This window comes from Euprymna scolopes, chromosome 33 (genome assembly GCF_053919585.1).
Source record: "Euprymna scolopes isolate OS-2025 chromosome 33, ASM5391958v1, whole genome shotgun sequence".
Taxonomy (NCBI): domain Eukaryota; kingdom Metazoa; phylum Mollusca; class Cephalopoda; order Sepiida; family Sepiolidae; genus Euprymna; species Euprymna scolopes.
The window spans coordinates 36,695,712-36,707,842 of NC_136514.1; the positions used below are offsets into that span (position 1 = coordinate 36,695,712).

Here is a 12,131-nt window from a genome sequence, read left to right on the forward strand (position 1 = left end):
CCGCCCCATTAGCAAAAACTCTTATCATTGTGCCAAATAGAATAAATAAAAAAAAAACAAAAAAACTTTTGTTAATTATGATCCAATACAAGGAAATTAGGTAATATTTTATCTTTATTTTTTCGAATCCTTTGAGATGAGGCATCATAATTTGTGTATTCATTTTTTTTTACATGCTCTTATCCTCATCTTCATAGTTGTTGTTTTTTTTACCACGTCAACCACTTGAAGAAGGCCAGAGGATGAGTTGGTCGAAACGTGGTGAAATAACTGGGTAGGAGCTGCTAGAAAGGACTTGTCCTGCCTTGATAGAGTTCAAAATAGACTTTGTAGCCTCGTAGGAGATCTCAGAAGAGATGTTGCGAGTTTGTCTCTGCTTTATCGTTATTTTCATGGCAAGTGCTCAACTGAGCTTCAATCTAGGGTCCCCCCCCCTCGCCAAAATTTCACAAGAAACACTCGTCTAGCTGAAAACACTATCAATAATTTCCCCACTCTTTATCTGTGCCTAAACCTAAATGTAGATTCCATGAACAAAGCTTCTTTCTTAGAACTGCATGCCTCTTCCGTTTTCCTGCTTTCCAGCTGACTACAATATGGTTGTCTTCAAGTCCAACGTAAACAAGTTCTTGATGAGCCGTTCCACTTAAGTTAACAAATTTACCGAATTTCCATTACTAACGATTACTATATTGTCCGATGACTACTGTACACTCTTAACCCTTATCATCGAGTGGCCTCTGGCCTTAATAAGTGATTATGCCTATGCAAAAAAAAAAAAAAAAAACTATGAAGGTAACAGACCACAAAAAAGAAAAAAAAAATGAATACACAAATTATGAAGCCGCGTCTCAAAGGATTCTAAAAAAAATAAACAAAATGAAATAATACATAATTCCATTCGGTACGGACCCGACAACGGAAAACCAGAGAAGAACAAAAAATTAGATTTATAAGACCATAAAATCCTACCTTGATCGCCCCTTCAGGGCCTGTGGTCAGCAGATAGAGGCGTTCAGTCTCTACTGTTCCAGTTGAGCATTGCCTGAAGATAGCGGTTTCAATCCTACCCAATGCAGCCCACAGGGTTAGTTGGCTAAAACGTGGTAAGACAACAACAACTATGGAAGGCAGTAATTACTGGAAATACAGTTACAAGACTCAACATTCTTATTCCGTCACGATTAACCACCTGACGAAAGCCAGAGGATAAGTTGGCCTCCTCAAAAAAAAAAAAAAAAAAAATGAATGGATAAAAAAACATTAAAGCGTTTAAGCAGCAGGCCATTGTAAGTTCAGGTGTTCATTTATAAAGTAACTTTTTTTTATTTATCCTTTCATTTATTTAGAAAGTTTGAAAGAAATCTGTTCAATTTGTATTTTTAGACGAAAAATCTTATACAAATGATACTTCAAGTAAAATAGAGTTTGTCGAAATTCTTATAAATATAAATAACTAGCAGGGACACCCGACGTTGCATGGGATTGAATAATGATCAACGAATGTTTCACACTCACATATTTTTTTTTTGTAATCGAAATTGATGAAACCGCCCATTTTTTAATAAAATCGATTGATTACCTGCTCTAGTTAGGGACCCATCATGGTGCAATAAGAAGAAGCTTCACGTACCTCTCGCAGTGACTTAGTCTATAATACATTGTAGTCTACATTACACTGTAGAGAACCTGCTGTGATTTTATAAAATTATTTTTTATATATAACGACTTGAATTAAAATTTAAAATGCAAAAGTCAAATATCATGCTTCAATTGTGCTCTGACCAGAAACATTCATTTCTAACGCCCCCCTGTCATATCAAAGAACCTACTGTTGATTTTATATGCCTGGCCTTTCTGCTTGTGCGGTGATAATGGCTCAAATTAAAGTTTAAAATGCACAAATCTTGTATTATAGTTCAGTTGTGCTCTAAACAGAAACATTTATTTTGAACATGCCCCTGTTATACCAAAAGAACTTCTGTTGATTTTATATGCCGGGCCTTTCTGCTTGTGTGGTAATAAAACTTCTCAAATGCACTTGTTTGTGATGTTAGGCTGTGTAAGGTGTTAACTTTGGTCAAAATCGCCTGTTCCTTCTTTTATTGGAATTTTTCGATTATTGATTATCGATACTTATCGAAGATATTCTGACATGTAACCCATCTAAGAAGAACACTGCTAGATGCATAAAGTACATTTGTGTGAAATTTTATAAACACCTGCTCAACTGTTTCAGAGTTCAAAGGAAACTCTCACTCTCTCTCTCTCTCTCTCTGTCTCTCACTCTCTCTTTCTGTCTCTATCGGCCCTGTCGGTGGGGCATTAGAATACGCCGACTGCCTCCTTGCAGAGGGTAAAAATCCCTCAATGGGGGTCCTGGATATGACCTTAAACTATATCCAGTGGTGAGGCCCCAGCTTGTGGGCTTTGGGGAGTGTGGAGCCACCCTTTAATTACCATTGCTCCCAGGTCCACTCTGACCCGGAGTGGTAGTACCTGTTAGGGTTCCAACTATGGGTTAAATAGAAACCGACGTGAAAACAACAAATACATTCTATTAAATAAAATTTTCTTCAAAATCTTTGGATTCGGCATTAAATAACCGGGAAAGGGTTGATATGCCGTAAAACAAAAACAACCAACCAACCTACCTCTGTCTCCGTGTGATAGACATAGAAAGGACCTACCTCAGAAACGGGGAGAATCTCTCGGCAGTAGGCTGAAAGACAGGAAAAATAAAAATAAAAGAGGTCTAAGATGGCGGCTGTTGTCTTTGAAAACCTCCGGTCACGCGTAGATCTCTAGCAATCTCGTGTGGTATATGCAAATTAGGTGTGCCCGAAACATTATAAAAAACGAGTTGCTGGGAGGAGTGGGAGAAGCGTTTAAGACATGCGAATAGAGAGCGTCGACATGTATTTCGTGTTGTGAACAACAAACTTTATTTGACTCAACTTGGGACTAGCGAACCTCTGCTTGACGTTTTAACCAAAAAATTTTGTTGCTTTGCGTTAGACAAAGACTTCTGATACAAGCTATTCCAGCTGTATTCTAATCATGGCTCTAAGACAGTTTGACCTCCGACTCATCCCTGAGTTCAGTGGCACAGCAACAGACGTTCCAATAGTAGAATGGCTAGAGGATGTAGAGTTAACGTGTGAGCTGTGTGAGGTAACTAAGGTAGAGCGAGCACTGCCGCTGTGGCTGAAGGGTGCGGTTTGTGAAATGTATTGCTAACTTTCAGAGGACCAACAGAGTGACCTTGAGGAAATCAAGCGTGCCCTTGTAAAGGCTTATGGGATGGATTCGTTTACAGCATTGGAACAGTGCACTGCCCGCCGCCTTCGGCCAGGGGAGACCGTGGATTTTGATGGATTTGGTAGGTGAAATGCCACCAGAGTGTTGGATAAAGGGAGCCTTCATGAATGGATTGCCATGCCATGCAAAGGGACTTTTGCGAGCCTCAACCCGAATGGACAAGCTGTCATTGAAAGAGCTGCTTGAGAGGGCTCGTGCTGTGCTGATGGATAACAGAGATGAGGAGGTCGTCGCCGCGGTGCAACCTCGAGAGGCCGCATATGCACCTACACGACTGCCTATAGCTAGCGAGAACACCAGAAGTGTTAACTGTTTCAGATGCAGGGGCCCAAACCATTGGGCCCGTGATTGCCTTTGGTCGCGGTCAACTACACAGAAGCCTAACGGACTGCAGTGTCACAAATGTAAAAACCGGGGACACCTGGCTCGCGCCTGTCCACAAAACGGGCTAGGGGAGGAAGTTACAGCGCCAGTCTTCTCCCCAGATCGTCATTAAACAAGGTGCTCCTGCAGTGAGCGTATGAATTAATGAGTGTGAGTGCCACGCGTTTGTGGACACGGGTTGCACCCAGACACTTGTGCGCAAAGAACGTTGCGACACTTGGAAAACAACAAGAACTCTGGTGCTGACTGTAGGCAGGAGCTCGTTGTCCTCTTGCAGAGAAGGTGTTATTCACATAAGCATCGGTACCGGGCCTCAAGTAGCCGTGCAAGCTTTTATTATGGACAGGGAGCTACTTGGGTACGATTTACTCTTAGGAATGGACGCAATTGTACAGCTGGGCAGAGTCATAGTAGATGGAACCGGAAACGTGATGCTCTCCCAATGTGAAGAGTGCGTTTGCGCAGCATTCACCCTAGATAAGCCTGATTTTCGTGCAGAGTTTGACCAGTGCGCAAAGTCCTGGACTGTGGCTTGGAAGTGGTCGGCGAACAACCACCAGAGAATTTGTTCAATAGAGTGCCAGAGTACAAGATTTCTCCTGGAGCTCGCGTAGAGTATGATAGGAAACTACAGACCTGGATCAACAATGGATGGCTGGTTCCTTATCCTGAGAAGCCACTGGGGCCTCCAAAGTGTTTAATCCCACTAATGGCGGTCGTCCAGCCAAACAAACAAAAAGTGAGGCTGGTGCTTGATTATAGGGAGTTAAACAAACACGTGGACCCCTTTACGGCCCACGCAGACATGTGCGCTGATAAATTACGGGAATGGTGGCAAGCAGGGTCTAATGTGTGCATGCTTGATCTTCAGAAGGCAGCCTACAAGTGCATATGCACCAGTCATTGTGGCCTTATCAGACAGTTCTGGTTAAGGGGAAGAGATACTGCTTAATCCGTATGGGGTTCGGACTCGACGTAGCGCCATCAATTATGCCAACAATTGTTGACATCATTCTGGCACAGGATGAGCGCATAAAGCAGGCAAAAACTACATCTATTGATGTGTACGTGAATGAAGGGGTTGTATCCGCAACACGTGTAGAGGAGCATCTCCGCAACTTTGGACTTCTCAGTAAGGAGCCGGAGAGACTACAGGTGCTCAGTTTACAGGTCCGGGGAGAAGACAGCGTCCTGCATTGGAAATGGAGAAATGAAGTCCCAGACATGCCCCGCGATGTCATGCGAAGAAACATATTTTCTTGTTGCGGAAAATTGGTTGGACACCCACCCCTGTCAGCGACTGGCTTCGTGTTGCGGTGGCGTTCATAAAGAGGAGAGCATCTAAGGTCACCACTGCATAGGACGATGTGGTACACAACACCCCTCTCAACACAATGCTGAAGGAAGTCTTCACCAGAGTGCGCAAGGAGGACCCTGCACGAGGCAGATAGTGTGTCGATAGCCGGGACCTGAGTGTGTGGGTTGATGCGAGCTCTCTTGCCACGGGTGTATCAATAGCCCATGATGGAGCCATGGTGGAAGATGCCTGCTGGTTATGCCCAGAACGGGACTCCCAGCATATAAACCTGGCAGAGCTTGATGCCGTCATCAAGGGGATAAACTTGGCGATGTTCTGGAAGTCGACTACACTGCGGCTGTTTACAGATTCTGCCTGCATCCACAAGTGGATTTCGGACACGCTTACCGGGAGGGCCAGAATACGAACTAAAGCTACGAGCAAGATGCTCATCTGACGACGGCTTGATACCATCATAAGGATCAAAGAACAATATGTACTGTTAATGGAAATCTCCCTAGTCAGATCCAGCTTGAACAAGGCCGATTGTTTAACAAGAGTTCTCTGCAGATGAATTGACACCACTAGAAGAACCATTGAACCCATACAACTGGCCTGCACCGCAGCCACGTGTTCTGCTCAGTTTGATCGAATCAAGGAAGTCCGGCACCAAAGTGGACATCCAGGGATACAAGTGAACCTTGTATTTTGCCAAGTTGGATGACCCTGAAGTACGAAAAGTAGACGTTAAAAGAGTGATTGAGAGCTGTGTGGCTTGCCAATCCATCGACCCGACATCCGTTCGCTGGGAAAAAGGAAAACTAGATGTAAAGAGCCACTGGAACCGGCTGGGGATAGATGTTACTCACCACAACGGCGAGGATTACCTAATGCTCATTGACTGCGGCTTACCTAGGTTTGAGATATGGCGGCCGCTCTACCAGCAAGATACGGCAGCAGTCATCCATCAGCTAAACAGCATTTTCCTTGAACGTGGCCTCCCCAATGGAGATACTAACTGACAACAGCACCACTTTCACCAGTGAAAAATTCAGAAAGTTTGCCGATGGCTAGGGAGTATGAGGGGCGTGCAATAAGTAATGCCCCTGAGCCACTTCCCATAGCACTAGAGTAACGAAACTTGGCACAGTTATTAGTCTTTCTCTACATAGGAACCACCCAGAGTTATGCATTTCTCCGATCGTTTGATGCAGCTCTGGAGACCGTTTTTGTAGAACACCCCAGGTTGGTCCTCCAACCACGACGTGACTTTAGAAATCAAGGCTGCGTCATCTGGGAAATGCTTTCCTTTCAAAAACAACTTCATGGCTGGGAAGAGGTGAAAGTCAGAGGGTGCAAGGTCAGGAGAGTAGGGAGAATGGGGAAGGATTTCATAACCACACACCTGTGCTTCTGATCTGGCGACATGCGAGTTGTGGACTGGAGCGTTGTCCTGCAGGAGGAGAGTACCTTTGCTGATCTTGCCCCGACTCTTGATTTTGATAGCTTCCCTTAATTTCCTCAGAAGTGAAACATAATAGGATCCTGTAATTGTGGTACCCTTTGCCAGGAAATCTGTCATCACTACTCCATCCTGGTTCCAGAAGACTGTGAGCATGACCTTGCCACCGGAGAGCTGCACCCTTGCCTTCTTTGGAGGTGATGAATCCAAGTGTTTCCACTGCATTGACTGGGCTTTGGTCTCTGGATCATAGTGATGGACCCAGGTTTCATCCTGTGCAATCAGTCTTTTGAAAAACTTTGACTCATCTTCTTGGCACATCTCCAAATTCATCCTTGAGCACTCGACGTGTTCTCGCTTCTGGAATGGTGTGAGCAACCTGGGAATCCATCTGGCAGACACCTTATGCATATGCAAATGGTCATGAATAATAGTTTCCACAGACCCTGTACTAATCTTGACATCTTGGGCTATTTGGCGAATAGTAATGCGCCGATCTTCCAAAATGGCAGCCTCAACTTGATGGACAGATGCCTCATCAATGGCAGAAGGGGGGGGGCGACCAGGTCTGGGAGCTGTTTCCACAGACTTCTGGCCATGTTTGAATTCATGATGCCAGCATTTTACAAGGTCATATGATGGGGCATTATCACCATAAGTTTCTTTCATTTCATCAAAAGTCTCCTGTGGTGTGCGTCCTTTCAAATACAAAAACTGGATCACTGCTCGACATTCAACAGGCTCCATTTCACACCTGACTCAGTTCAAACACCTGTAAAACAGAAACCACAATTAGTTCAGAGCTGTAATTTGCCACATAACCCGTAGAGATATAAATCATTGCACATGCAAAATTTCAGCTAGATCAGACAACTGGAAGTGGGTCAGGGGCATTACTTATTGCACGCCCCTCGTACATCTGCGGTTCTAATGTACTGAGTGAGAATGGGATTATTGAACGGAACCACAGGATTGTCAAAACTATCGCTGCCAGAACGGGCTGTGCACTGTCTGAAGCAATGTATTTATAAAACGTGACCCTAAAGCATGCTGTATGCTCTACAGCGCCGTCTGACACATTGTACAGGTATCACATTAAGGTGAAGAGCATAGAAACAAACCCAGTACCTGAGACGAAAGTAACTGGAGGGAGGCTGGAAAAAGTGGATGTTGTCTGGATCAAGAACCGGCGCTGCAAATGTACGATTCAGTATGGACTTGGACGCATCACTGAAGTGATCAGCAAGCAAGCAGTGTTTGTCAACGGTGTGCCCCGTCACATTAAGGACTTACGGCCGACAACACAATTGCAGCTACCTGTGAACAACGGGAGCGAGTCTGACTCCGAGTTAGAGACCAGTGACACATCGCTCTGGTTCATAGCAGCTCCCTCAGAAGGTGACTCTGATATCAGTAGCCTCCCAGCAGAAGCGGTATTCTTCAACCCTCAGTCCGCTGATGAGAGCTTAAGCGAATGAGAGGCATGACATCAAAGTCCTTTGTAGGAAGGACTACCTTATCTGATGGGAATAATTATATATTTCCTCTTATCAGAGTGTCCTTGAAAAGAAAAGGACTACCAGTGTTTTGCATTGCATTTTCGACACTGGAAGTCAAAAATCTTTCTTCTCCCAGACTATTTTGCAGGAACTGAAATCTAGGGAAAAATTAGCACCCTAGACCTGTAATAATACTTGTGAATACCTTTATTGGAATGAGGTCTATGGACCTCCTGGAGCTCAATGTCTCCATAAAATTGGGTTCACAGAAACCCTTTCCTTTCGCTGTCCTGTTCACGGGCAGTCTTAAATTGAAATTTCAAGTTGACAAATTTGATGAGATTACGTCTAACATAACTGAGGTAGGTTCTTGTCTCTGTCATGGATATAAGAATTTAAATAGCAATGTGCTCCATGGTCTCGTCGGCCTGGACTTAATACAGTGAATAAAAAAAATTCCATGTGGTTAAATGTCTTAATGGGACCGCTTGAAAAATTTGTAATAGAATTATCGAATTTGGGGATGGGCATAATTTTTTGAAGCCCAAATCAAATAAGGAAACTCAGAATGAGTTGCTTCCCTTTGATCAAGTGAGCTGATCATTACCTGCTTGTTCTTCATATTTGGTGGAAAGCATATTAAATCATATCCCCTCTTATTCAGACCCGCTTGGTCCATTTTTTGAAGAATCTTCTGTAGAATGCAGTATAGAGAATTTTCTTTCCATTGATTCCAATGGAATCAATGAAAATGCTAAACTGTCTTTGTATGAGGAAGCGAAGATAGCTGAATTTAAAAAAAAAAAAAACATTGTCTAAAAGATGGGAAATATGTGGACTTGTCCTGGGACTACAAAAAGTTGGTTCAGGTAGACTCAAATTACGTGCCTTCCCTGAAGATTATGCAGAGGATGGCCATTTCTTTGAAGGAACAAAGTTTATACAATGAATACTTACAAGTGTTCGAAGATTATGAACAAATAGGTATCGTTGAACTTTTCTCTGTTACAGCGGATGAGTATGAGAAATACTGTTGGATTCCTCATAGACCCTTATTTAAAGAGGGTCTTGGAATCACCACAAAAATTCATTCCCTCTTTAATTGTTCTTTAAAAAAGTGGGGTGGGGGGCTCGATTAATGATACAGCATATGCTGGTGTGAACTTAACAGCACAGCTGTTCGACTTATTATTGGCTTTCAGAAAAAAAAAATAACTATGTCCTTTTGGGAGACCTCTGTAAGGCTTTCTTACAAATTCGCCTGCATACTGAGCAGGATAAAACTGATTCTGTTTCTTTCTCAAAATAAATGAGAAATTGTGTACCTATAGGTACAATTCAATCATTTTTGGCTTCAATGCCAGTCCCTTCATCTTGAGTTACATACTGAAGCTTCATGATGAGTTTTCTTCCATAATGGCCACCAATTTTTATGTGGAAAATTTGGTCACCACTGGGAATGATTAAAAATCCCTCTTGTGGTGTACAATACCGTACATGAAAGATTAAAGGATGCAGAGTTCGATCTTCTGGTCCTGTAATTCCAACTACATTGAATTGCAGAACAAAATGATAGAAGATGGGTCCATTACTTCTCGTCTTCCTGCCTTTGGAAAGTTCCTGGGGTTCGTTATTCCCCTAGTCTAGACACAGCTAGACTGGCCTCTTACCGTGAGAGATGCCCAAGTCAACATGAACCGGGGGCTTCTTTCTCAAATTTCGAGTATATATGTTCCTTTATCTTTACTGCTCCCATTTACTATTCAAGGCAAAATGCTGGTTAGCCAAACTGTCCTGGGTTCAGAAGATTCCTGCAAACTTTACAGCCTTTTGGCAAGCTCTTGCAGAACAGTTAAACAAATTAAGTGACTTTGAGTTCCCCAGACGTGTGATGACGGAGGACTCCCTGGCAGAGTTTATATGCTTTTGTGATGCATCTAAACTTGCAACCAGATTTTCCCTTTATGTAAAACAAGGAACTAAACGCTCCCTGTTATTTGCTAAGGCAAAGGTGGCTCCCATTAAATGGAAGACCCTTCCTACCTTAGAACTTATGGCTATTTATTTGGCTCTTAAAGTTGTTCCTAATGTAATAAAAACTCCGGGGCCTATCAATATTCATTCCATTTTTATTGTATCTGACGCCCAAGGGGCCCTATCTTGGGTGTTAAACAGAAAAGGGGCCAAGAAAACATTTTTGTAGAGAACCGTGTACTGGACATTAAAAAAATGTTAGAGGATTTCAATCTAGAATTCAAAATACTCCCTTAGTTCAAATATGTTCCTTCTTCCAAAAATCCTGCAGGTTTGTTAACTAGAAGCTTGACCTCCTCTAACTTTGAACAATTATTTAATTTTTGGGTACACGGTCCCGATTGGTTAAATCAACAGACCATCGACTGGCCCATGTCTCTTTTGCCTTGTCTTAATGATGTGAACAAAAAAAATCATATCATGTATGTTCTCTGATGGGTCCTGTACTGATGGAAACAGCTTACCCATAAATATCGCTGAATTTTCTTCTTTGACCAGGGTGATTACTGTCCTCGAGAAGGTGTTAAGATTCTGTGATAAGTTGAAGCACCGAAACACAGATACCAATCATAGAGCTAAATTATTGCTATTTTCTTATATGCAGAGGGAAGAATTTCCCTATGAATTGGAATAATTGGAATACTTGAGACAACCCACTAATAAGGCTGTTATTCCAAGGTTATCAGCTCTTGGCTTGTTTATCGATAAGGGCGGTCTGGTGCGAACAAAGGGTTTTATTCAGAATTCTAAGACCCATCCCTTTGATGTTAAAGTCCCTATATTTCTAGGGAAACATCATCCTTTGACCGAATTAGTAATCAAAGAGTCACACTTAAATTGTTGAACCAATCTGGGAAACAATTCAATTCTTGCAAAGTTGAGGTTATCTGGATTTTGGATTCCCCAAGGAAGGCAATCAGTGAAGAAAATTCTATGCAAGAGCATTATTTATAATAAAATTAATTCAAATTATGAAGCCCCCCCCCCCCCTTCGGGTTCTCAACTGCCCGCTCATTGGGCTAATATTGTTCAACCATTTCAACAAGTGTGTGTTGACTTTACCGGCCATTTTTTGGTAAAGCATAATGACGAAGATGTGAAAATGTATGTCTTGTTCACCTGCATGAGATGTGCATGCTGTACATCTGGAGCTTTAGAGCCGTAGATCCTTTATATTAGCATTTATTAGGCTTACTAATCTGTTTGGTTTTCCTACACATGTTTATTTGGACAATGCAAATACCTTCTTGGTGTCCGTTATCTTGTTATCCAACATCTTTGTTTTGGACGAATTCAAAGAAAATTTCAGGTCAGCTTCCATTAGTCATCTTACCATTCCTCTTTATTCAGCTTGGCAAGGCGGCACATGGGAAAGGATGATAGAAACAATCAAACAACGTTTGAAAAAATTAATAGATAGAAAGTCTGCCATTTTGACTTCTTCACTATCTTTTCCGATGTGGAAAAAGCGATCAATGGATTAAAAAGTCGTTTCTACACCGTCTCCTACAGAATTTATGGAAGAAGGTGGTCCCTTCTTCTGCCTAATTTGTTCTATCACAAATGACAGATCATCTCCCATTGTGTGCCGTGATGCCTGTGACAGTTGGTACCATTTTGACTGTGTTGGTGTGAGTCAATAGGATTTTCCGAGAAGAAAGACAACTAGTTTTTGTCATACCAGGTAAGTTTGCCTTTCATTCGTTGTGTCAATTCCTCTCTGCCAGTTAATTCTAAATTATGAGATTGTATTTCTCAATGTAAATATATCCTTTTTTTTTCTTATTCCAAGGGGGAAAACATGTCTCTATTTGTTTTTTAATTCTGAAGAACACGTATATGTCTCTGATGAGTTGTTTGGTGGAATTAAATACATCTTCTGGTTTTGGAATGATAACAAATGATATATCTATATATCTACTATTATATAAAAGTCATTTTGTGTGTGTGTGTGTGTGTGTGTGTGTGTGTGTGTGTGTGTGTACACGTGTGTCTGTGTATGTGAATTCCTTCCCTTTAGGTTCCGAAACGGCTGAGCCTATCTTTTGCAAATTTCACACAAAGGTAATTTATATGTCTGGCAGTGTTCTTAGATATAGTTTGTACAGAAATTTGTACCAGTAAGTGAAAAAAT

At 42.2% G+C, this 12,131-nt stretch overlaps 1 protein-coding gene across 1 annotated transcript; it reads left to right on the top strand.

Annotated features, from left to right (window-relative positions):
• The first annotated feature begins 3,391 nt into the window (after positions 1–3,391).
• Positions 3,392–3,817, top strand: LOC145258036 (uncharacterized). Its single transcript, XM_080115760.1, has one exon. The coding sequence runs from the start codon at positions 3,392–3,394 to the stop codon at positions 3,815–3,817; it is 426 nt and encodes a 141-aa protein (XP_079971886.1).
• Positions 3,818–12,131: the final 8,314 nt, after the last annotated feature.